At 35.0% G+C, this 25,130-nt stretch overlaps 1 protein-coding gene and 1 long non-coding RNA gene across 2 annotated transcripts in view; both read right to left on the bottom strand.

Moving 5' to 3' along the window:
* Positions 1–323: 323 nt before the first annotated feature.
* Positions 324–9,865, bottom strand: LOC136806893 (uncharacterized). Its single transcript, XR_010846622.1, has 4 exons — positions 9,788–9,865; positions 8,975–9,122; positions 1,900–2,092; positions 324–933 (listed from the first exon to the last, which is right to left on the bottom strand). It is a non-coding gene; the product is annotated as an uncharacterized lncRNA (long non-coding RNA).
* Positions 9,866–11,154: 1,289 nt separating this feature from the next.
* The window catches only part of LOC136806865 (importin-11-like), a 31,766-nt gene continuing 17,790 nt past the window's right edge, over positions 11,155–25,130 (bottom strand). Inside the window, exons 6-15 of the mRNA XM_067063440.1 lie at positions 18,172–19,008; positions 17,530–17,726; positions 16,471–16,660; positions 15,713–15,931; positions 14,998–15,072; positions 13,886–14,083; positions 12,913–13,331; positions 12,367–12,465; positions 12,036–12,114; positions 11,155–11,704 (exon numbers count right to left, since the gene is read on the bottom strand). Coding sequence (XP_066919541.1) covers positions 11,546–11,704; positions 12,036–12,114; positions 12,367–12,465; positions 12,913–13,331; positions 13,886–14,083; positions 14,998–15,072; positions 15,713–15,931; positions 16,471–16,660; positions 17,530–17,726; positions 18,172–19,008 — 2,472 coding nt within the window. The 3' untranslated portion in view covers positions 11,155–11,545. The remainder of the gene's footprint in view (positions 11,705–12,035; positions 12,115–12,366; positions 12,466–12,912; positions 13,332–13,885; positions 14,084–14,997; positions 15,073–15,712; positions 15,932–16,470; positions 16,661–17,529; positions 17,727–18,171; positions 19,009–25,130) is intronic.

Below are 25,130 nucleotides of genomic sequence, written 5' to 3' on the forward strand. Positions count from 1 at the left end.
ATTCTAAAATTAACATCAATCCGCTCACAATTTTCTTTCCAACGCAATATTTTTTTATTTATCTTTTCCCTCACCGAATGTTTGAAAAAGTAGTAGTGAGAATCTTTTTTTGGAACATAAAAGCTTTATTGTGAAGAGTCCCTTATAGATGGACTTTTGATTGAATACATACAGACAATCAGGAATAGTCTCCAACACTTGATCTTCAAGCTATCGATTTTGTATGTAATACATAATCATACACATCGGGTTTAGTGGTCGCCAAAGTCTCAAAGCTCTTCCAAATTTAAGCATCATCTTTGGAAGCAAAAACGCGTAACTGCTCAATTTGCGAGTTGTAAAGCTATTTTTTGTTTTTGTTGTGTTACAAATTTATCATAAAATGTTACAGTGAGATTTAAGTCATAAATATCATTTTCAATGTTACATCTTTTTCGATATCAACCATACATCTACAACCATTACCAATAATAATATTGTATGATATTCATGATGTAATGTTTTATACTGATGCACCCAAAAAAGACCGGGTGTTTTGCTACATTTTTTTGAATTTACACAATAAAACTAGTGGCAAACGCCCACTCAATAATGAGTCATGTTACGACTGGTTTATCAATTAGTTCTGATTAATTTTCAAAGATCTGCCAGCCAAGCCAGCATTACCGAAATGACTAAATCACTAAGATTCTGAAAGATTCGAAATCACATTTTCAAACAAGCCATCGTCATGTGTTATGTCATCATTAAAAATCCAGATTGATTTCGATTCGCCTGACCACCACCTCCGGCGCCATTAGGCCGGCGTCTAAGAATGATGTGTTTCTTTGGTTTTGTGGTCATCTTTTTGATTTTTCTTCGACTGAGGATGTGAGTGATAATCAGGAAGATGATTCCTACTCCACAAATTACCGAGAGAAGAATACCACCAATCTGAAAATGAAAGTGAAAGTATGGTGAAAAACAACTGATGATGTATCTATACCCTAGTTAACTAAGCTCGTATTTACAAAGCTAAGACACACGTCTAACGACAATATAGCGCTTTAGCTTAGACTTTTAGGCTAATGAACCTTTAAAATCAAAAATACCGATAAATGACGTCGGATTTGTTATTTATTGGTTACTGCTTGATAATGGAACGAATTTTTTATACTCTTTATTCATCCACCTACTCTTAGGTTCCAAATAAACGCCCCCCCCCCCCCCCCCCCTTGCTTGTTAATTTTTCGAAAATTTTCCAACCCCCCGGACGTTATTAGGACCCCCCCCCCGAAAGTTTATTATATTTTATTAATTTTTAAGAATTTTTTCAGCCTTCAAAGAGAAGGTCTCTTATTCTACTCTAAACAGCCTGATTTTAGCCTATATTTTTGGGTTTTCGTAATTACAATTTCCAACCCCCCCCCTACTCGTTTATTCGAACCCCCCCCGTTATTTGGAACCTAAGAGTAACAAATAACCTTTGCACCAATTTTTTAAATGCACAAAGCATTTCCAAAAATTTTTATTCACATGCAGGCGAATTGCAATCTCTTACCCTCAGACAATTGTACCACTTTTTAATTTTACTGATAGACGTGATACAATCGTGAGCGCGTTCAGAATGATAAAAAAAGCGAGCTAAGGGACTGGGTACGATTTTGGGAGAGTTGGTTATTTGCGCCTTACTTCACATTAGAGCTGCGTCCTATTATGATCATTTTTTTGGGAATTAATCTCCTACAGTCATACAATACTGTCTTCAATTCGCCGCGAATTATGGTCCCTTCAGTTAACAATGCCTTATAAACCGTACTCCATAACTCGAAATTTCCAAAACTCGAACAAATTTAAGTCTCCCATGCGTGTTCTAGTTATGGAAACAACTTATACAAACAGCAAAATTCAATCCCTTACCATCAGAAACCTACGCCGTGCTTCAAGAGCTTTAGATAAATCATGTTCGTGACCGTCTCCGATGAAATGGTGGCCATCACCTGCGTAATGTTGATGTTCACTTATGTTGTAAGGATATGTTATGCGGTGGCCATATTTCTCCATGACATTTAATTCACATTTGTTTCATTATTTTGGATTCACTGTTTAAAAGCTGAAAAATGAAGAATATTGATTACAGTGGCAGTATGTTAGATACTATGCAGCCAAGTGCTTGATATCGTAGAGACCAGTAGCGTAGACAAGAGTGAAGACTCTAGTGATGAGAAGGCTGGTGAACCAGTTTGACCAGTATTGAGTATCAAGTAGCACCCCTGTCTCACATTCAAGGTGGAAACTTTTCCCACAGTGGGGATATCAATTTCTATTAAAATCCCAATGGCAATGGGGATAGAAATCCTATTGTTCCAAGCAAAAAATTGGGATGGTTTCGGAGTTCGATTCTTTACATTGATTTCCAAATGGCGCAAAGTTTGTGAGAGTGAGCAGATTTTCATGAAAAACATAGTTACTGTATTGTAAAAATCTACTGGAATTTTTTGCTTAGAACAATAGGATTTCTATCCCCATTGCCATTAGGATTTCTATAGAGATTTTTATCCCCGCTATGGGAAAAAGTTCCATTTGGACTGTAAGATAGGGTTACTTTGATACTCAATACTGGTTCACCAATCCTCTCAAAACAAGAGTCTTCACTTGTGAATTGTACCAGAAATCGTACGAAAAAAATTCAATCATTTTCTCTAATAAACAACCAGGGAGCATTTATCTAGTTGTATTAATGGATCTTTGTTATTTAAAGAATGCAATGCTTGATAATTCACTGTTCTGTCCTACTAAACAAGACATGACAACTTTTCAGGTAACTTGATAAAAAGTTATTTTGCTATTGGGGAGACGCTCCAACCTTTTCTACTTCTTTCGCCTTCTGAAAACGACAACCCGCTTCTTCTGCTAACAACGGCATTCCACACCTTGAAATACTGTCACATTTTTTTACTTCTGAAAACTTTTTCATGTGACTTGAAAAAAAGTAGTTATGTTATTGTAAAGGCACCCTCTATACCCCTGCATTCTCTTATTACTGAAGCTCATACGCTTCTTACAACGAAAATATCATCAAACCTTTCTCTTGGACTAACTTTTCCTCTTTTATTTTTCTCACCATTTATTAGAATACAAGAATAGCGATAAATGTATTAATTTTAGGGTTTTTGGGGGGCTTTCTATGATAAGTATAGCGCCTTAATATATCTAATTAATTTAGACTCCAGAGGCGCTCTATTGATAGAAAGGATTTTTATTTTCATAAAGTCATTAAAGTAGAAGAAAAAGATCCAAGGGACCAAGAAACATTTTTATAAGAAAAATCATCATTTTAGCTTTTTATCATATCGTATATAGGCCTGTTCATAAAATACTTAAAGTGCAACCACTGCCTTGTTTTACAATTATTACCAAGGTGATTTAATCCCTTAAATTTTAAAACCTTAAAGTGTTACTTTTATAAATAGAGTAAACCTTTTATGAACTCCTCTTGGAACCAATTACCATAGCAATATTTTGAAAACAAGGTAAGTGTTGCTTGTGACATAATTTAAGAAAAGGTGTATTGGTCTTAATGCGCAATGGAACGTTCATTTAAATATGTTTCTTTCGCCAATGCACCTTTTCGACCGTAGCCACCAATTGCCACGCAGGCATTTTCTTGTCCATTTTACCACCCTAAAACCGTCCCAGTCTTATTTCGCACCTAAAGACAACAGAAAAAAGTGTAAAAAAAAAATTGGATCGAGTTTAGGGTGGTAAATTAAATAATAATAAAGTGTCGAAAAGGTGTATGGAATTAGCCTAGTCAAATTTAGACAAAAAATTTGTTAGCCAAAATAAGTTTAGAACAATGAAGCAAAATACTGCCGTTTCAGCCAATCAGGAATATTTAAGCATGAAATTCATCCTGGAAAATTGAGAAGCTAATACTGGTTCTAATAAAAAACATCAATATTTTGTTTGTTTATTTCATGCTGTGATCAAAGAAGGGTCCACAGCCCAACTGGAGTTCATTAGGTATAATTTACTACACGTTTTTTTATAAGAACAAACTATATAAGAACCTAAGGCTTCCATGGCCAAAATCTTAAGAACAAGTTAAGAACATTTTAAGGCTTTGCGGACTCTTAACCACCCAATTTCTTATGAAAATATGCAAAATTACTCACAAAATGGTGAAAGTTGTGAAGAATATTTTTAGGTTTAAAATTCAAAAAGTTAAGAACATCCGAAGGCTTCAAAAATTTTGGATGTTTTTATAAAAAAAACGTGTATTTCATTAACAAAAACAAAAAATAATTAGCAGTCAAAAGTTGAAGAAAAAATAACTATAGGAGTGTGAAAAAGAATGAGGAAGTTCAAATAGATCTCAGATTCGAGTACACGCTTTTCTTTATAAGAATATACTCTGACAGAAGATTCAGTATGAAATTGGCCGAAAAATTAAGTTACAAATTAATGCTAAGAATATCACTACATCATGGAATTTCAAAACCTTAGAATGCCATATTGGAGCATTCTTAACTATAAATTACCAAATATTTCAAAGTAAGGCTCAATACTTTCACAAAAATGCCACTTTTTGCTTCAGGTAGGTATTATATGCTTAATTTAGGTTAAATTTCTACCCTAACCTAAGAATACTGCAAAAATATCTTAGCACAATTTTCCCCAAAAAGTTAAGAATATCCATGATTTTATAAAAAACACCGTTCCCATAAAAGCGTGTATTACAACCCTGTTTATTGGTAGTGAAGTTAACTATAATTTTAAAACAAAACGGATAAAATACCCAGGGGGGGGGGCACCCAAGGTAAATGACCCACTGTACGTGCAGCCCTTTTTCGAAGCTTCCTGCTACCATGCAAGTGCATTGTAAGCGTCGAAATGAGTAAAGATGAGAATGAGTTCACTCTAAGGGTATAAAATTTAAAAATCCAACCATATTTTGTCTTAAGATGGTCAAAGAATTTCAAAAGAACGTACGTAAGGTTAGATTTTTCGCCCAAATTTAATCAAATTTGGCTAAATTTTCTCTGCAAGGGTCTGATTTCAAAGGCCTAATCTTGGGCCGCACGTAGGGTAGTTTTTGAATCGAGTGCCCCCCTCCCGGTGATAAATATCGAGACTGAAAAACACAGATAAGAAATGAAAAAGAAACATTACGAAGACCAGATCAGACAAGTCTATCATAAAGCCATATTATGCTCAAAAGGATTGATTGGAAGCTTATTCTTCCAAAAATTGAATTTTCATCCATTCTTAAAGAAATTTTTAGAATAAGAATTATGAAAAACAGACATCAAAGAAGTAGGAAAGATAAGATTTCATATTTCCAACAACAGCGAAGACATATGGTATTGTAGAACTTGAAAAGGGATATCGGAAATTGAAGAAACTTATTGATAACGATCTCTTCATATTTTCTCTTGATTTGAGTTTCCCTTCCTCGAAATGCTATTTTCAAAACTCAGTCTGAACACTCCCTTATCATAGATCGAAAGACATTTTCAAAAGATTACACCAGTCTCGTTTTAAAACAATCACCAAGGTGATTATCTCAATTTTACAGTGTAAGCAACGCCTAAAATATCTCTCTCTGATCGGATAGTTAATGTGTGCATTTTTTTAACCAATGAGAGTTTATTTACTTAATAATTTTTCGTGTAATTTACACGAAGCCAAAGTTAAAAACCTATTCGAAACCCGTGTACTGCAGTCACTGACCTTTATATATCCTTGAACCAAGCTACATCCGGTATCTGTGATCGGAGTTTTTTTTGAATTGGTACCCGCTAAGAAACCATCGCAGTGTTAAAAAAAGTCAAACGGCGCTACATCATAAAAATTGTTCGAGGAATAAAAGTAGACCTAGCGCTTTCGAAGCATTTACACCGCTATTGAGTAGTGCTACCATTAGGGTACCACTTTTCAAGAAACTCCAATCTAAGATTTTGCTTCGCCGGGATTAAGAGACTTTGTCCAGGGATATATAAAGCTCAGTGACTACAGCGAAACAAAAACTGCTATCGTTGATACGAATAAATCCTTAGGGGATTAAATTCTTGCAGAAAACAACAAAGGAATAAAGAACCTCATTATGCTATCAAAAAATGTTATCCATGTTTGAAATGGAGGTGAAAATTGAAGAACAGAAAAAAAGAGAACCTATAAACGTTTTTTGAAAAACGGCCGAAAAAACGAAAAAACAACAAAATTGAATTACAATCAAACCAATTTATTATTAAGCTGAAAACCAAAATTTCGAATCTCTATCATGAAATAATCAAATTCAGTCTTCCTCACTTTCGCGCGAAATGAACGAAAACTTTTTAATGGTTTTGTAAGGTCATTGAACGGTTGAAAAAATGAAGCAATTCCATCGGGAAAATCTGACTTTTAATTTTTTTTGCTCAAAACTTTTTTGATAATGTAATTTTTTTTGTTCAGGCAAAAACGATTGACAAAAAGTTTTCGCGAGAAAGTGGAGACCGGCTTTAGGTAACGTAATACGATTTACAATAGACCCCCTTGAAAAGAAATTCATTCAGAAACAATTTACGCCATTCAAAATTATTCAAGCGGGGCCACACCATTTCGTAAATATAGGGGTATCATTTCTAGAAAGAAAGGAAAGCTTTAGCCCTCTAGGAAAGTTTTTTTCACGATGTCACTGCCTAAAATTACTTTCTAAATTCACTTTCTAAAATAAACTACTAGCTTTTTTATCACAAAGAAGAAGAAGAAGAAGAAGAAGAAGAAGAAGAAGAAGAAGAAGAAGAAGAAGAAGAAGAAGAAGAAGAAGAAGAAGAAGAAGAAGAAGAAGAAGAAGAAGAAGAAGAAGAAGAAGAAGAAGAAGGAAGACAAAAAGCAAATTTTTTTTGGGAAGTTTGTTTTTCTCTCTACACCCTGCTGTGAGTGTTCCAATAAAACAAAAGGGTACCCCATATAACAGCACAGTCGAGTTTATTTGAATCACAGTTGGAATAAACTGAGAAAAGATGTCAAAAAAGTAAAAAAAACAACACACTTTTCCATCAGTCAATATACAACGTGGACATAAAAACATTTTGAGACTAGAAGTGTAGACTGTTTGCATTTCCTTTCACAAGATCTTTCGGTTTCTATGCCAGAGTAAATTAATCATTTCAGCCATTTTCAAAATGCAACGTTCTTTCCACGCTTAACTCTCTGCAATATTGCATGCTCAGCAAAATGATCAAAACACGACAATCAAGGGTGAAGACCCCAAAAAGTACTCCCGCCATAGGCGTAGCGAGATACCCTGCAAAATTTATGGATGAGAGCGGTTTTTACGACACTGTAATAATTGTCTTTGTTTTATCAAAAGATGATGAATATGTCATAAACGTCTGCACTCCCTCATAAACTTTGCAGGGTATCTCGCTACGCCTATGGCGGGAGTACTTTTTGGGGTATGATCACCCTTGATTGTCGTGTTTTGATCATTTTGCTGAGCAAGCAATATTGCAGAGAGTTAAGCATGGAAAGAACTCATTCAAAAGTAGCAACATTGAAAAGAGCATGCATTATTTATAACAATACGTGGGTAATCAAAAAGACTTCATGGCAATTCATGGCAAATGGAAACTTTTGAAAAACAAACAGCCTTTTTGCTACCGTGAGTATCACAGCTCGAATAAATTAATATTTTCTCTTTGAAAACTTGGCCTCTGATACTCAGGGTAGCTTTTAGCGCGATAGGGAACGTAGGGAAATGGGTTATGTGGGCGAAAAAAGGCGAAAAAGTCGGTTTTAGGCCTTCTAATGGAGTAAAACAACAAAAAATTAAATTAGTCCCTCCATATAGTGATTGTCACCTCCCTAAGTCTCTCTAATGGGGACTAGAGTTAAGATACTAGCAAAACATATCTAAGTATTTCCGCACTTTTTAAGCCGAATTTTTCTTCTGCTGGTGTTGTTGGAGGGATTCAGTTCGCATATTACCCAGCATTCTCTAGCCTAAAAAACTTAAAATATCGTTGGAGAATAGTCTGGAAAGCAAATTCAACGACATAGTTAGACAGGAGTCGTTTATAATGCGTGTAATACAGTAGTATAGGCGTTATATGATAATACGATTATTGTTACGGGATTTAGTTTGTATAAACTAAAATTGTTCCCTCCCAATACTTTTTGCTTTATTTCTACTATGTCGGAATTAGTCGTCTAGCTTGCTAGACTACGACATTAAGCCTGTCTCAAAATAATTTGCAGCTGAGACAAAAATGGCTGTAACTTTTGATAGAATTTGAATGGAGTTGCGATTTTGTGCTCGTTGAAAAGATATTTTTGAGTGGAATATTATCAAGCAAAAAAAAAAAGAAAAATAAAGAAAAATGAAAATGAAAAATGAAGAAGAAAAAAATCAACTTCTTGTAGAAATGTGGTATGATTACCATTTTCACAGGAGTGAAATTCTTCAATATTTGACCATCATCACTGTGAAAATTTTTTCAAAAATATGTATTCAATCAAAAGATATCAAACAAAGTTTGTTATTGGTTGATTGACGAAAGGCTGTTTTTTGTTGTTTTTTACTGCTTTATCACCAGCAATAATTTTTGTTTGATATCTTTTGATTGAATGAATATTTTTGAATTTTTTTTTCACAATAATGGTGATCTAAGATTGAAGAATCACTCCTGCGAAAATGGTAATCATACCACATTTCTACAAGAAGTTTATTATTTTCTTCTTCATTTTTCATTTTCATTTTTCCTGTTTTTCTTTGCTTGATAATATTCCGTAACTTGATTCGAATTCTATCCAAAGTTACAGCCATTTTTGTCTCCATGCATGCGCAAGCTGAAGCGAAATACAATGACGTGGTACTATTTTGACGTGTTACGTTTTCTACATTACCCCGCCCCCCGCGGAAGAATTGATTGTGAAAACTCGATTCTAGCGAATGTAATGTAAAAATGTAAAGTATGAAGAATTAGGTAACTCATATAAAACTTACATAAGTTGAGCTGCAAAAAGTGTGGGCTACGTTTTTCCTATCCGTGGTATGATCGATGTTTTCTGAACAACTTTTCTTCTGGATTTCAAAAAAACTAAATGTCTTGTTTTGTAACATTTTTCCATCTCTACATCTTTTTCATATTTTGCTGAAAAGAAAAACACATTGCAAACCTACTTCAATTGCAAAATTTTTCAGAATTTTATTCTTCAATTATCTTGAGGAAAAGGAAAGAGAAAAAGTCATGAAAAAGTTAATGATACAGAATGATAATATATGTTAGGGAATGAAAACTTGCTATTCTCTCGAGAAATTCTTCTTCTGTTTTTATCTCAAGTTATAATCTTGAACCGTCTTCCCACCGATTTTAGAATTTTTTTTTTTCAATTTTCTGTTAGAGATTTATTTGATAAGATTTTTAAAAAGACATCGAGTCTCATCCTCGAAACGAAGATTAATAAATCATATTTCGTTTGGAGAGTAAAGGGTGTAGATACTAGTACTCAAAAAAGAAAACCTTGGGGAAATTTTTAGCCGAAGGTTTTCCTTGAGCCCATCACACTAATTTCGAAACGAAGGTCAATAAATCATATTTCGTTTGGAGCGTGAAGGGGTAGGTACTAGCATTCAAAAAAAAACAATGGGGAAATTTTCAGCTGAAGGTTTTCCTTGATCCCATTACGCTAATCTCCCATTTAGGTTTGTTTTGTAATGTTTTGGTCTGAAAATACCAACCATACAGATTGCTAAGCTCAAATTGAGTTCTTATTACTTTCCTATGTCTCAGACTTGGTATAATAAGAAAAAGTTTACCCTTTCATAGAGAGAATGTCCAGCTCATGAAGACTTGCATTTGTGTTTTGTTTTTTCTCAGCTTTTTATTTATAGTCTATAAATAAAGTAAAGTATAAATATATTTTTAGTGGGTTAATTGACCTCCTCTGCCCAAATTATAGATATCCTCGATTTTTTTCCCGATTACTTTTAAAAGACTCTCCTAGAAATTGTTGAATATAGTTTAAAAGGTTCCCCCCTTTGGATTTTCGACTGATATTAATGATTAATTTACACGAGGATTACATTTAATTATATTTCATAAAAATGCCATTTTATGCTTGAGACATATGTGGTAAATGTTAAATCTAGTCTGAATTAGGGTCCTAACCTAGGAATACTGTAAGAATATTTTATCCATGATGAAATGGATTTACACCATTCTTATAAAAAAAAGCGTGTAAATTTGTCTTACAAAAATATCTGCTCGTGAAAATTTATCCATTTAAAAAGAATGGAAGACCTACTGTAATAAAATTTGTTTGGAAAGGTTATTCTTTTTCCTGGAACTTCGATAAGTCAAACATTTTGACACTATATTATTTTACGAAAAACTTAAAAAACTACGCGAAAGAAATAAAAAATATCATAAAATTTATAAAATATCTCTTCGAATACTTCTATCTGGGAATGACCTGAAACTCTATATTGTATACAAAAATGATGGCAAAAACCGAACAGATCAAATAGGCAAAAAGAGAAAGAAACTCAGAAAAGTTCAAGTAAGCATTTTTATAACTTAAAGTCAAAATCTTTTTGCTTCAACTCATGTGTTAACCTTTGAAGATTTTCAAGCTTTTTCAATAATCTTGAAATTCTTCATAAGGACATATAAAAGGGTATTTTTTTTAGATAGGACATCATAAACAAGAATGACAACTTAATATAAAAAATGTCACCGTTAATTAATAAAAATACAAAACTTTTTAAAGAACAGGGTTTCAATCAACCTCGTCCCCGTGTACCCCAGACTTTATTTACGTTACTGATGGACGGCAGAGAATACCCTATTTAGCGCTACCAGTTGGCATCAAAAAGCTGATAATACGCAGGGAACGAGGTTGGGTTTCAATGGGACTTTATTGAGCAAATAGAAAACCTTCTCAAGTCACCTGTCAAAGCATCCACCAATCAGCTTTCAAAAAGTAGACCATCTTTGGATGTTCTCACAGTACTTTCTTTTTTCATTTATAAATTATAATCTTTATTATCAGAACCTTATAGAGCGGAAAGCCCCAAAAGATTTGCTATTTCAGTTATATCTACAGTATTATTTTTAGCACTTTTCCTCTTCGTATGTGCTTAAATCCCTTCAAAACTCCATCTATTCCAAATTTAGTTTTCCATTACGTTATCCAGGTCCAAAGTGACGTCATCGAGTGTAAGTTTCTCGTTTTTTGAGCTCGAATTTCCCTCAACTTATCCAAAGGTTTTTCGGAATGCGTTGGCACCACTCTGCACGACTGGCATTTTTTACCCAAGGAATGACTACAATTTCTTCTGATCCATCGGTTTTCATAAAATTTTCAAATTTTCAATTATATTAACATATTCTTTAGCCTTAATACCAAAGGTTATACAAACATTAGACACTTTACTTCTCACTTGATTATTCTCCATCCATTTAAAGTTCTTTCCAATATAGCCGAAATTATATTCATTCTGAAAATCCACATAATAATCTACACCTACAAAGACAGACAAGCTGATACAATCTCATTCAATCATTAAAGTATATCAACTAATCAGCGTCATCAGTTGCTTAGCAACGGCAGAATCCAGCGTCGACATTGCTTCATTGAAGAGTTGTTCTCCATAAGCTGATTTGGTTTGTTGAAGCTTCTCTTTGAGGTATGGTAGCAAATGAAAGTTATACACACAATCTTGTGACATCATCTACAATCAAAGTCATAATATTCGAGAAAAAAGTGAAATTCCCACGAAAGCTAATAGCCATAGATATAGGTTTAGTTTTAACGCTAGACTTAACACTTACGACCTTTAGGATCCGAGGATCCAAAAAATTTAAGAATGGTCCAAAAGGCTCAGAATATAGCCTGGAAGTCGACAAACTCCCTCATTACGCCCCAAACCCCTAAATCATTGCATTATGACGCACTCACAAGGATCGAAATTCGAAACCAGTAAAACAGAATCTTTTTATGGTGGTGAAGTGAATTGGTCTATTTGTTAAGTCCCAAGTTGTGTAGAAAAATTTGTACAATACCTTCTTTTCGCGAATCGATTCGTAACTCTGTGGTTCGTTTGGATCAATCGATTCATTCGCCCAATCAATTACCAGTGAACTAACAAAAAATGAAGATTAACTTGTGACAGGGACATGGGAACTTGTAAATAGGTATGACAAAATTTGAGGCATCGTGAGAAAAAAAAGTCCAATCTAAAATTTTCTGTTCGAAACATTATGATAATATGTTTTGGCTCGTGATGACGAAAATGATGAATAAATAATAGTGAGATCTTTAGTTTAGTCTGGGAAAATTATTTTCAACCTTGAAAAATATATTACTTTTGACCAATAAGAAGTCTCGACTTACTCTTGAGAAGGCTGTTCATCTTCCCCGTCACCTCGTTGTAGTTCGTATAACACGTTCACACAGCTATCCAACATTAACGCAAAACGCTCTCCGATGAAACTGAAAACGAGAGGTTAAAGGGACATTAAAGTATTAAAATGTAAACATTGCGCGAACCACGTGTCATTAAAGAGAACAATTAAAATCACGTGTCCAAAACAAACTTGTAAAACAATTGAACAATCAAAATTAGCCATATTTGGTTTGATTTTTTATTTTGACATGTGACATTTGTTTTGATTTTGTAACCGCTGCATACAGTTTGTTTACAAATATCGCAAGTACTGTTATGTCCCTTTAAGTTGATAGAATAGAATTTGTCATTTTCGTTTGGAAGAAAGGAAAACAGCCTTGTGACGTCACAATGTCGAGATACATTTTCATACTGCTAAGAAAAATTTGTCTGAAGCCAGATGTCATAACCTACCTGTCTTAGCCTACTTAAGTAGTAGGGTAGGCGTGACATACGGTAGGGTTAGCAAGGGAGTAAGTATTAAGACAAAATACCTTATTTTCAACGGTAACAACGAAGCGAATGCAATAGCGGACACTTTCTTATCCTCGAGTGACATACAATCCATTTTCTCAAACCAAACATCAAACAAACGTCCCATAAGCTCCTCGTATGAGCTACCAATAGATGCATTCAATTCACAGTACGAGCGGCCAACTTGGAAAAGACTTTCAGGCTGCGAGACAACCAGGTACGCAAGAATGGTAAAATACTGACTCATTAGTATCGGGTAGTTCTCGTCTTTTAGAGATGCATCGAAAATGTCTAAAATACTGACTTGGAAAGAGTTAAAGAAAGCCGACGGTTGAACTTGCGAGATCACTTTGAACACAGCAACGATACTTAGGGTTCCAGTTTCTTTCATATTTTGCGCCAACTCGTGAAAACATTGCGACAGTTTAACACCATATTCCTATGAAACGAAAAAATGAGATGGTTTTATGACGAAGAAAAATATAAGGAGAAAACGTACCAAAGATCTATACTTTATGAAGCAGGACCAAAAATTGATTTTACTTTGATCTGGTTAAGTTTTCAATTTTATCTAAGTGTTTCCAATTTTGCACACGACATTTTTTCAAGGTCCATCTAACAATTTATATGGACGTTGAAACAACGTTGTGTACCAGTTCATCTCTGAGCAAATTCTCATTACTCTACCCTGGCATGGTAGGTATGCACTCTATGGCATAGCTCTGTAAGAGAATCTACCAAGGTTGGCGGACCGCTTTTGATCGTTTTCATCCCAATTTTGGATAAACATAAACATAAACATTAAGAGCCCAGCTTTCACTTTCGCTTTCGGGTTTTGTATTAATTTAGAATGGATGATCTGTTATGAGATTATGGTTTGTAAAGTATTCCTCAATTTGAAGGGGCGGTGTATTCACACTAATTTTAATTCAGTCAATATTACTATAATATATATTGATATCCTTGGACTTAAAACAATCACGACAAGCTTACCTGTGGAAAGGTCTGGCAATCGATCAATATATAACTTCTTGTGATGGCAAGACAACTTTCCAACGTTTCTGATGCTCTTTCCAACAGTGCGAACAAGTTACCGTATAAGGTAAGTAAATCAGGGTTCAATGTCGGTGCGTTACTAATGACAGCTTGCCATAATTCGAGACCGTCTTCCAACAGGTAAATATGTGCAGGCTGAGAGAAAAGACCAGAAATTATCAACCAGTGTTTAACCACTGCGGAGGGGAGCTTACCCCACTCTAGGCCATAGACTTATAAAGTCCGAAGGGCTAGATGTAAAGCTTTTGCTGAAAAGTGTGCCGTGGTTAGGTAGGAAATCCTACCTAAGTCACGTGACATTACAATAGAATTTCAGCGATCGACCAATTAGAAACTTTTTTGCAGGTTTTCGAAAAGAATAGCAACAATATTTTTTTCGTTACCATTCACTTTTTTTTGCCTGTGATGGCTTAAAGCCTGACATCTAGCCCTTCGAGCTTTATAAATCTGCATAGACCAAGACCAACCAAGCGCCAATTCAGGTTTGTTGTATTGAGATTTAAGAAGAATTTAAGAATTGTTTTTTAAAGCCACCTATACTTTTTTCCATCATTGTAGCACCATATTCCCCTGGTTGCAGCGGACAAAGAAGAAAAAGGTGTACGTTCTAGCCCGTTCAACAGAATGGGAAAACCCGATTCAGGGTAAACAGAATGGGAAAACCCGATTCAGGATAAACAGAAAGGGAAAACCCGATTCAGGGTAAACAGAAAGGGAAAACCCAATTCAGGGTAGACAGAATGGGAGAATGGGAAAACCCAATTCAGGGTAAACAGAATGGGAAAACCCAATTCAGGGTAAACAGAATTGGAAAACCCAATTCAAAGTACTCATGACGTTGATGGCTATAACCACCATCTCGATCGGATTTTTTAGGAAAATAGTACCCTAATAGTAGCACTAATTTTTTTTCTTCACCCACATTGATTAGTGCTACCATTAGGGTACCACTTTCAAAATACTCCGATCAAAGATTTTTGCTTGGTCTGGGTGCGAGAAACGGTGTCTAGGGTTTTTTATAAAGGTCGACAAAAGGTTGAGTGTGTCACCTGATTGACATCTGTGCTATGATTTAATACAGGAATTGTGATGTGATTAATCTTCGAACTTTCGCCTGCCAATCCCTGTAATAAAAAGCAACCGAAATTGAATAAACCTTAATTCATGATATTCATGACGTAATGTTTTATACGGAAGCATCCAAAATCACTCAGGCGTTTGCCACTAGTTTCATTGTTCAAATTTTAAATTACTGCCAAAGGCCCGATCTTTTTTGGGTGCTTCCGTATTAAAACATTATGAATTAGCTCACTTTTAATTCCGACCACTCAAGTACCCGAAACAAACTTGCAAGCCTGCCATACCAGGTAAACGGATAAAGTCTTGAAAATTTTCAATAGCAGACAATTCTATCTATATCAATATTGTTCTCTAAATTCTCTACTTATACTTGTCATAAAAAGCTTAGGGAGCGATGGTTGGGTAAAGCGACTAGGGTGCCACAAAACAACCACAAACATGGGCTTCTTGGTTCGAATCTTCAGTCCTAACTCTACGAGAAAGTGAAAAATTGGCCAATTTGAGAACTTGAGCCTTGGCAACCTGGTTGCTTGTAAAGAAAATGTGTAAATGATATATATAAAAAAAAACTAGTTTGAGTAAAGATTTAGTATGAAGCTCTAATATCATAAGCATTGAGCACTGTTATTGGTTTTAGCTTATGCAAAGCATGATCTACAACGAGTGTTATAGTGTTTTTTTTACCTTAACTAAATGGTGTAACAGATTTACAACAGCACCGCGCAGCAAATTATGAGAATCGGACAATTCCCAAAGCTGTGGTAAATATTGTATCAACATTTGGGCGTGTCGATGAACCTCGTTCCCAGATCTCTGTATTGTAAGTGAAATGACGTTCAAAACCATCATTTTGGTGTCGCACTCCTCCACTCGTATAAGAAGGCTGCATAGAGCAGGGAAAACCTAAAAAATGAAGTATTTTGTTACTCTAAGGTCCCGAATAAACTTCTCCCCCAGCTATTAATTTTCGAAAAGTTTTCGGGCCCCTTCGTTCTTATTAGGACCCCTGTTTATTCATTTTTGAATTGCTTTAAGTAGCTTGGTTTTAGTACATAATCAACTTACTCTAAGGTCCCGAATAGTAGTTGGGAGAGGGCGAAAATGTAACTTATATTCTCTGTCTTATGCGAACATTTTTGAGCTGTTGGATCCTGAGATCCTAAATCTTAAGTCTAATGTTAAAACTTAGATTTAAAACTCTACTTTCAAACCGTACTTTAAAGCTTTCAAAAATCACTTGCGGTTTTAAAGTTTTGAGGGAATTCCCCTTTTGTGCCAAATATTTCAGCGCCGATTGTAGATCTTGAAAAAAACAACACTCATTTTGCTTCATTCAAAGCTAAGAAAAAATATTAAAAATTAACTCATTTGTCGATTAGCAAAGCCCACTAGCTAGTTATTACACCAGTGAATTTTTCACATGCAATGAACAATATATTCACGTTTTCTACAAAGCCAAGAAAGTCCTCCAAAACAAAATCGAAATCATCTAATGCGATTCTCAATGTTTTGCAAGCTGTTAATTTCAGGACCAGATCCGCGTGTTCGCTTTCCAAAATAACGGATAACAATCGGTATAAATGAATCCGATTCGGTTTCGATAATTTGACGTCAATCCATTCACCGACCATCCTGTGAACGACAAAAAAAATATGATAATCAAGCTTTTTACAACATAACACTTAGAAGCAAAATTAGGCTAGGAATCGGATCATAAAAAAGTGATTCTATTAGAGGTTTTTCATGTTGTTGCTAAGTTTTGTAACTTCCACCATTGCATTATGAGGGGGACTTTATATAAGATATCTGTGAGATCCAAACGCTTGCTTCAATAATGGCGGATATTACATAACTTAACAAACATGAAAAAAAATCTATTGTTTTGAATGTACTAACGAGCAACTCTCTAGTTCTTAAAGAAAAGAAAGTAAAGTAATTATGAGCGTTTTTTTAAACATTTATCATTGGATCAAAAATTAATAAATGCTAACACATTTACAGGTTTTCGTAAAAAAGCGCATTACTGAAATATTGAGATATCACACATAATAAGGGAATAAAAATATCAATGACTTTAGCCCTACCATGACTTTAGCCCTACCACATAGAGAAAGTGTCTACTTCGCATTTTTAAAATGCGAAGTAGACACTTTCTCCCCCTCCTATAAAGAAAGGTCAAACTGTTCCTTTTGAGCCATTTTAAATCATAAATTTTAATGTTTTACTGTAAGGTGTTACGGAAGGCTAACATCTTTCCCTGTGTATCATCAGTATTTTGATGCTTATTACTATTGGCGCAAGTTAATATCCTGGTATCGCCTGGTTTTGGAATACTGGCGTCCACCAGTGACGTAAATAAAGTCTGGAACAGGGGGTGGACGAACCTTTTCAAGTCAAAACATCTTCTGGGCATTCTTTTCGGATTACCCCATGGAAATGTTCGTCTACCCCCCCTGCACGGATAGAAAATGGAATGGCCCAATACACGGTGGAAGGTTTACCATATGACGTGTTGTTGTAGGATGGCGTATCGATCACTGGGTAGGTTGAAGACATTTAACAAATGGCCAGTAAACCAGGCGTCAAAATCAATCTCGCCAAAGAGCTCGTATGAAGAAAGACCAACTGCTTTGTAGATAGCACATAATTTGAGAAGATCCTCGTGTGTGATGGATTCCAAGTTAAAATTCTCGGAAGCCTAAAATACATATAATTCGGACAGCGGACTATAGCATGTCTTTGTTTAAATAACAGGATGGGGAGATTTCGATGTGCTTTTTATAAAAAGATGTTTCATTCAGAATCTTTCAAATTATTTTATTACCTACACTTAGTCGTCCAAAGAAAAAAAAGAAAGAAAAACATAGAGAAAAGTTAAAATCATTCCGGTCTTTATTGAGCCCCCCCCCCCCAAGCGGTGATGACGTGATAGTGACTTTTTGCAGCGTGATGACGTGATTTGGAATTTTTTTCTTCGTGATCGCGTGATGATCGTGATTTAAAAGATTTCTGAGCCGTGATACGTGATTTGGACTTTTTCAAAGGAATGAATTTTTTTGCTGATTTGCGTGATCGTGATTGAAGACAAAAAATTGCGTGATAACGCTGGAGGGAGGCTTCTTTATTTTAATCATAAATCTTACCTCTTTGACCAGTTGTACAACAAAGGGTACCATGTGTTCTTTAAAGCCGTAAAACAAGCCCACGTAGAATGTTTCCATGCACGGACGTAAAAGAAACTTATGCGATTCCCCAGCTTCCGTATTGACGTAAGCCTCTGGGTCATGTTCCCATTCGTCACGTTCCGTCTGCGTCAACGGTAGATAATTCATAACAACGTAATACGCAAGACTTTTCAAATTATCGACCGTAATAGTGTTTAATAAAACATCTGTACACGGGTTAGGTTCTATTAGTTTCGTAAAAGTCCGGCTAGCCGATCTTAACAAGTTTCCACAATAAATGACCAGCATTGAGTCTTCTTGGCAGTCATTGCGGTTGGATAGAATATAATGTAAACAAAGTTGAAGCATATCATGAAGAATGGGTAACATTGACCCCGATTGATGTTCCTCAAACTCGGTCAAAATTTTCATCAGTAGTAAAACATATTTATGCAGTTTCGGACGTTTCTCGGTATTTTTATTACGTAATTCTACAAACACGGGAACTTGCGTAACACACCACTTGACGTAACGTATTTGCGGCGTGTTTTCATCGTAAAGTTTTCCACCGTAAATCAAGAGACGCCGTAAAACTTTCGTTACGAGTAAACACAAATCGACTTCTTGTATGGAGCCAGCCTGTAAACGGCCAACTGAAGAGTAGCATAATTCTACAAGGAATTCGAATATCTTGGAAGAGATTTCGTGGAAAACTCGACGATCTGAGGCTAGCCTTTTAGAGGCTAACTCTTTGACAATTTGTTTTAATGTTAGTAAGCCTCTGTGTTGATTGATGCTGTTGGTAGACTTGATCGCCTGAATGAGAGAGAAAAAAGATGAGAGTAGTCTAGGAATAAAAATTTAGGTCATCCTAAATTACATGGATATTGGAGGAGGTTATTTCCTAGAAACTCAATCCCCGTTTTGATGACTCGTTTTGTTTTTAAACCGACCAAGAAACCATTAGAAATGAATTCTATAGTGTAGAAAAAAGCCTTTCTCAGTGAATACTGTGAAAAATGTGAAGTGTTATTGCTCTATGTATCTTTCCTTAACATTGGTTGAATTATTTTCGAAAAAAGTCTTCAAATGAAGATTTATCAAGCAGCTTGTTCAGGCTCTGTTGGTTGAAAATTATGTCAGATACCAATTTTCACCAGAAATAGTTGCAAATAAATTTTGGTCGACTGAAAGGTTTTTTAATCTTCGAATCATTAAAATATAACACATTTTTAAAGGAATCGTGGTAAAAACATACGGCTTATTTAATTAAATACCCTAATTTTTAAAGCAAAATATTAATTTGGTTTAAAATCCATGAAATTGGTGACGTACAGGCTTCGAAAAGTCCATTCTCACAAAACCAAGGGAAGGAGAGGAAAAAGGGGAGGCTCGAGATGCTACACGCAACGAAAACCCTAAAATTATATAATATAGGACTCTCTAGCAAGAAATCAAGAAATGAACTTTAAAAATTACACGTTGACTCAAAAACACTCGATTTCTTAGCAAAATTAAGAACTAAGAATAAAAAATAAGAACTTGTTAAGAACAGTTTTAGGCTTAAAACTCAAAAAGTTAAGATCATCCGAAGGCTTCAAAAATTTTGGATGTTCTTATACAAAAAAAAAACGTGTATGTGGGAATATTCGAAGTCCTAGAAAGCGTATTAAAAGGGCGAGGCGGTAAACACAATTTCGAGTTTAACAAAACTGATCAAAATTTCGCAACATTATGTTGTTTTTTCACGTAAGAAGTTTGAAGCATCATTTCAAAATATCAATATCTATGGACCACTTTATAGATCGTTATAGATTTATTACTTTATTTTATTAGTTTATTTTAAGTCCGGACCAATATAGTAATATCAGTTGTTTGTAACTGTCTGTGTGTCCCTGTTAAAATATTCAAGACTTTCATCCTTTCATAGATGTCAAAAAAATCTTGGAACATGGGTTTTTAAGATTTGAAATCCTAATGGCAGTCTGTGGCAGTACTACACGTTTTTTCTCTATTTGATAATGTGTTTATAGGGAAAAATGTCAAAAATAAAAATAGAAAGATTGTTACCTTTTTTTGACGTTTTTTTACTCTTAACACGAATTGGACCTCCCGGGGGTTCGAGTACTAGGGTAGGAGAATGTCTAGAATGCGTGAACCCAACCTCGAAAAACTATCAGGGGGGTCAGGGTCCTAATTCGCCGGAAATTTTGGCGTTGAAATAGTTCCTCGGTCGGCGGAATAGTCATCCGACCAGCGTAAATGTTATCCAGGCGGCGGAAAATTGCCGTCGGAAAAGTTATCCGGCCGCCGAAATAGTCATCCGACCCGCGGAAAATTGGCCGTCGGAAAAGTTATCCGGTCCGCCGAAATTGAGGCCGAGTTATTTTTTTCGAGTTATTTTTTGAGTTATGAAAAACCTAGTTGTTGCGTCCTTTTTCGTAATTTTTTGGCTTGATTAGAGAACCTCATCAACAATTTGGTACTCGGTTCGTTTTTTTTTATGAATATTCCCTTTTTATAATTCAAGTCCTTATACATAATACAAACCATCAGTTTGGAATGCGTTTACGTAAAAAACTGTAACTTGGGAATAAAAAACCGATCTTCTACATTTCTGATTTCCGGCGGGATAGGACTAACATGGACAAAATTACGTATTCTCACTCCCCCTTCTCCCTTTTAGCCTACGTAATTTCAGCTTTATACACTCTTCAAAAGAAAAGCCAAAAGTTTGAGTTTTCCTATACAACAACAGTGATGTTTTATCACGTCCGCAATATGGCGGTGGAAAATACAAAAAAAAACATAAACAAAGCAAAAAAAAATACATGAAAGAGATAATAAATAATGCATGCAAGATGCGATATATCTTTTACTTAAAAGACTGTTGCTAAAAGAAAAATCTTGAGATTCAGTATTAGAGATAAAATGTGGTGTGCGGGGAACTTTTTGAAATACTAAACAAAGAAGTTTTAGACTTTAAAAGTCATATATTGTAGTTGAAATTTCGAAATAAATTCATTATTTTACTTCAAAAGTCGGGAAAACGGCTTTTTTTATCTTAGATTTTGATAAAAGCTATTGGAGTATCGTAAAAATAAAGAAAATAGAATATTTCAGTACATTAAACCGAGCCATAAACAGAATTTGATTAGTGGCACGTTAGGCGGCTAGAACACTACACGGTGGATGGTAAAAAAAAAGTTTTTTTTGTAGTCCAGTTAGTTACGATTACCACGGGAGATAAGATAGATAAATTACCTATGTTTAAAAGAAGGTATTTATAAGGAAATTGGATGGTAAAAGTTATCTAAATCTCTGGTTTTAGAAAAAAAAACTTCCAAAAGAAATAATTTGGAAATTTGTTGATACAAGAAGGGATAAGAAGAAAGGAAAGATGGTTGTGAACAAAGAAAAGGAGAGAGAACGCAGACAACGAGCAGTGACTCTACCATCAAAACTAGTCACAAGTCCATCTCATACGATCGTGCAACGCAATTTGAATACGTTTCTCATGATTCCGTCACTAGAAGAAATGCGGAAGACGCTACGTCAAATGTCAAGCACCGTTAACGTGCCGCTAGCGTCGAAACGGGGACGTAACAATACTCTGCCCATCTCTGAGAGCGTCCCTTTAGAAATGACATCGAAATCTAACGTGGACGTAAACGGGAAGACTTCTACAGAAAATCCAACGTTGGAAAACCATAAAATGCAGTCAACAAAAATGTGTAATTTACATAACAAAGACAGTGACTGCAGATACTACGGGTCCGATTCGTCGATCAGAAGTAGTGGCGGGGAAAGGCGGAGGAGGGGCGTTGTAATATCCTTGGGTGTTGATCAGTTGAGATATACCATCATTGAGCCGGGAAATGGGAAAAAGAATTGGCACATTCGTTCATATGGGTCAATTTTGAAACATTTGAATGAAATTTTGAGTCGAAAATGTTGACAATATATACAAACATCTTATAGAGAGAAAAATATTTTAACGTGGAAACACTACAATAAGGACCGAAAAATATTTTTAGAGCCGGTTGAAGAAGAGAATATCTTGGTGAAGATGTTTGACGTATATTTAAGAAACATATGGAACTTTTCGTAATGAAATCTTAATATGGAAAGAGGGAACTACAGATTAAAATGTATTAACAATTTCGATATGGTTTTTGCCTAGATCGTCATCATGTTGGCAAGAGATGAAGTGCCACCACCGATACTACTCGCAAAGTGAGTGGGAAAAAACACAGAATTGATTAGTTCTTTTGTCACGCAAATGTGTGTAGGGTGTAATCAATTAAGTCTTGAGAAGAAGTCACATATAAAAGCTTTTAGAAAAGGTGAAATTACTTAATATAGTGCAATTTCGTTGACACTGACTTATTGTTGCACAGACAAAGATACACTGTGAAATAAAATCAAAGACTTTTGAGTGGGATAAAATATTCCTTTTACGACACTTCCATATTCCTTTTGTAATGAGCTTTCGGTGATGAGTGGGCTAAGCTCTGTATGACACCCTTAGGGGAAAGAATAATAACCTAAAAATAGTGTGAAGTGGATGAAAATCAGGAGAGTGCTCGATTCATAATAAGATATCAGAAATCAATATTTCGAGACATAGTGCGGAAAGGAGTCTGATTCCCCCTTCTTGGCATTTCCCCAACCTTTAATAAAAATGCCTATCTCCCAAGGATTTTGGACAGAAATAGCTGACAAATATATGTGAAATATTTTTAGAGAGAGAAAGCGAAATAATGAACTTCTTTCTTCTTTTTGACTCAGACTACTCTAACAGAAAACTTCCTTTCATGAAGAAGGGGGGGGGGTCCAAGGTATGCGAGAAGTGTCAGTTTCTTTCATTTTTTCTGGTATTTCTTTTGATGATGATTCTGAAAAGATGAAGCTATGAGTTCTCAAATCAAAATTATAATTCCTTATTATCTTCTTTATTCAATCTGTAAAGTAACAAGAAGCCCAAGGGCATGAAGGCCCAGCATTAAAAGTTTTGTTTCTAAATAAGAGTGATAAAGTTTGCTTAAAATCATCAATTTTACATTGAATTGGCACGAATGTGGAGCAAGATTGGTCAGAAAGAGGAAGAGAAAAACATTTTTTTGCTTATATTAGCACAATATAACAAACTGATATGAAACATGTGTCTAACATGAAACGGGAACACTTATTTATGTAAAAATAAAACTTTTGAAAAATCTTTAACAAACATGATTGTGTTAAAGCTCTAACTAAAGGGTAAAATAAAAAAGTAAAATTAAAAAGAAACTAGCCTCGAAAAAATTTTCCTGCAACCACAGCGGCTGCAACCTCAACTGCAGCACTCAAAAATTGCAAAATTTGTATATAAAAATGTCCATAAAAACTGAACAATTTGGAGTTATTGGCTGAAATTTTGTACAGTGACTCACTTTCAGATGCAGATCATAATTCAGTAAGTGTTTTTCCCAAAATGAGGCTATTTCAAGATGGTGTCTGACAGGGTGGCGCCGATAAGCCCTTTTGACCGTTTTGGACTGAAATGGCTTAATTTTCTTAGATAAATGTATCTAAAATGTCCTTATTTTTTATTTTTTTAATCATTATGATATGCTGAAATTATGTACAAAATTTGAGCTTTTTAGTTCAATTTTACCAGGAGAAACAGGCAAAAGAAACTTGCAAAATCAGACAAAACCGCAATACAAGCTGCAACATGGAGAATGCTCAAAATGCCTTGCGACAACTTTTTCAAAACAGTAGATTTGAGCCCGGCTCGAACCACCAAAGTTATTTGTCAGTGATTCTGAGCCCGGCATGTGCTACCAAGCCGCTGCCAAAATTTGAAATTACAAACTCCTACCCCTACCGTGAGATCGAGTAACTTGCATCAGTGAAGGCTAACATGCATAGCCCTCAAATGACTGACCAATCAAAGCAGCAAAATTTCAAAACAAATGAACTACGCAGCTTCGCTCGCGCTCTACTCTACCATTTTTGTTTTGATTTCACTTTGCTATGCATATTAGGCTAATGCAAGTTACCCGACTTCACGGTATATATTGTACAAAAAATTTACTGTGGGAAATTTGAATTTATCGCTGTCCTCACTCATCACTTACTAACATAAAAACCATATTTCTGAACTTGCGTTTTCTCTTAAAGAGTGTGACCGTTGAAAGAATTTGTTTGGTTTTCAACTTTGTTGAACGGAACTTTTGTCGAATTTGTCAAACATTTCTTGTTGTCAAAGTTTAAGTGGTACTTAATCGAATACTTACAATTTTAGTGCAGCAACCTTTGAAAATTTTGATTAATTATGTCATCTGGTATGTACTGATGTAAACTAAAAAACTGAGCATGATCGAGACTCCTTTAAAAAAGCTCAACAAATATAAAATTTCACCATAATTTTATGCAGAAAAAGTATCAAAATATCCAACAATACAAATAGAGGCTATTCTAGTCAACCTCTTGCTGTTTGAATAAATTTTTTTGTCGAATATAAAAGCCTGAACACACATTTCGCACACGTTTAAGTTAATAATTATTTTGATAAAATGCCTAATTCCTCTTAATCATCAAGGAGATAGCAAGAGAGTAGTAAACATTACATAAGAGAACATACCTGTAATAATCTGGTTGGTTTTTGAACCTTCATTTTGAACAATAATGAGAAAACATTGATGAATAAACCCTCAAGCAAAATCAGTGTAAAAAATGCAACTTTCAAAATAGTCTTTAAAAGCTTTTAGGTCAATAAGTATGAGCATCCACTTCTGTGGGTGCAAGTCAAAGCTACACTTAACTGATTGAAAAACATTTGAAACAGTAAACTTTCCTTTATAAGTCTCAAGGTCCATAAAGAAATCAAAACATTGACCGACAGAACCAAAATGTGATTCTCAGGCGCCATCTTGGATTCCGTTCGGAGCAAA

Source organism: Clytia hemisphaerica, unplaced genomic scaffold (genome assembly GCF_902728285.1).
Source record: "Clytia hemisphaerica strain Z4C2 unplaced genomic scaffold, Clytia hemisphaerica genome assembly, whole genome shotgun sequence".
Classification (NCBI taxonomy): Eukaryota; Metazoa; Cnidaria; class Hydrozoa; order Leptothecata; family Clytiidae; genus Clytia; species Clytia hemisphaerica.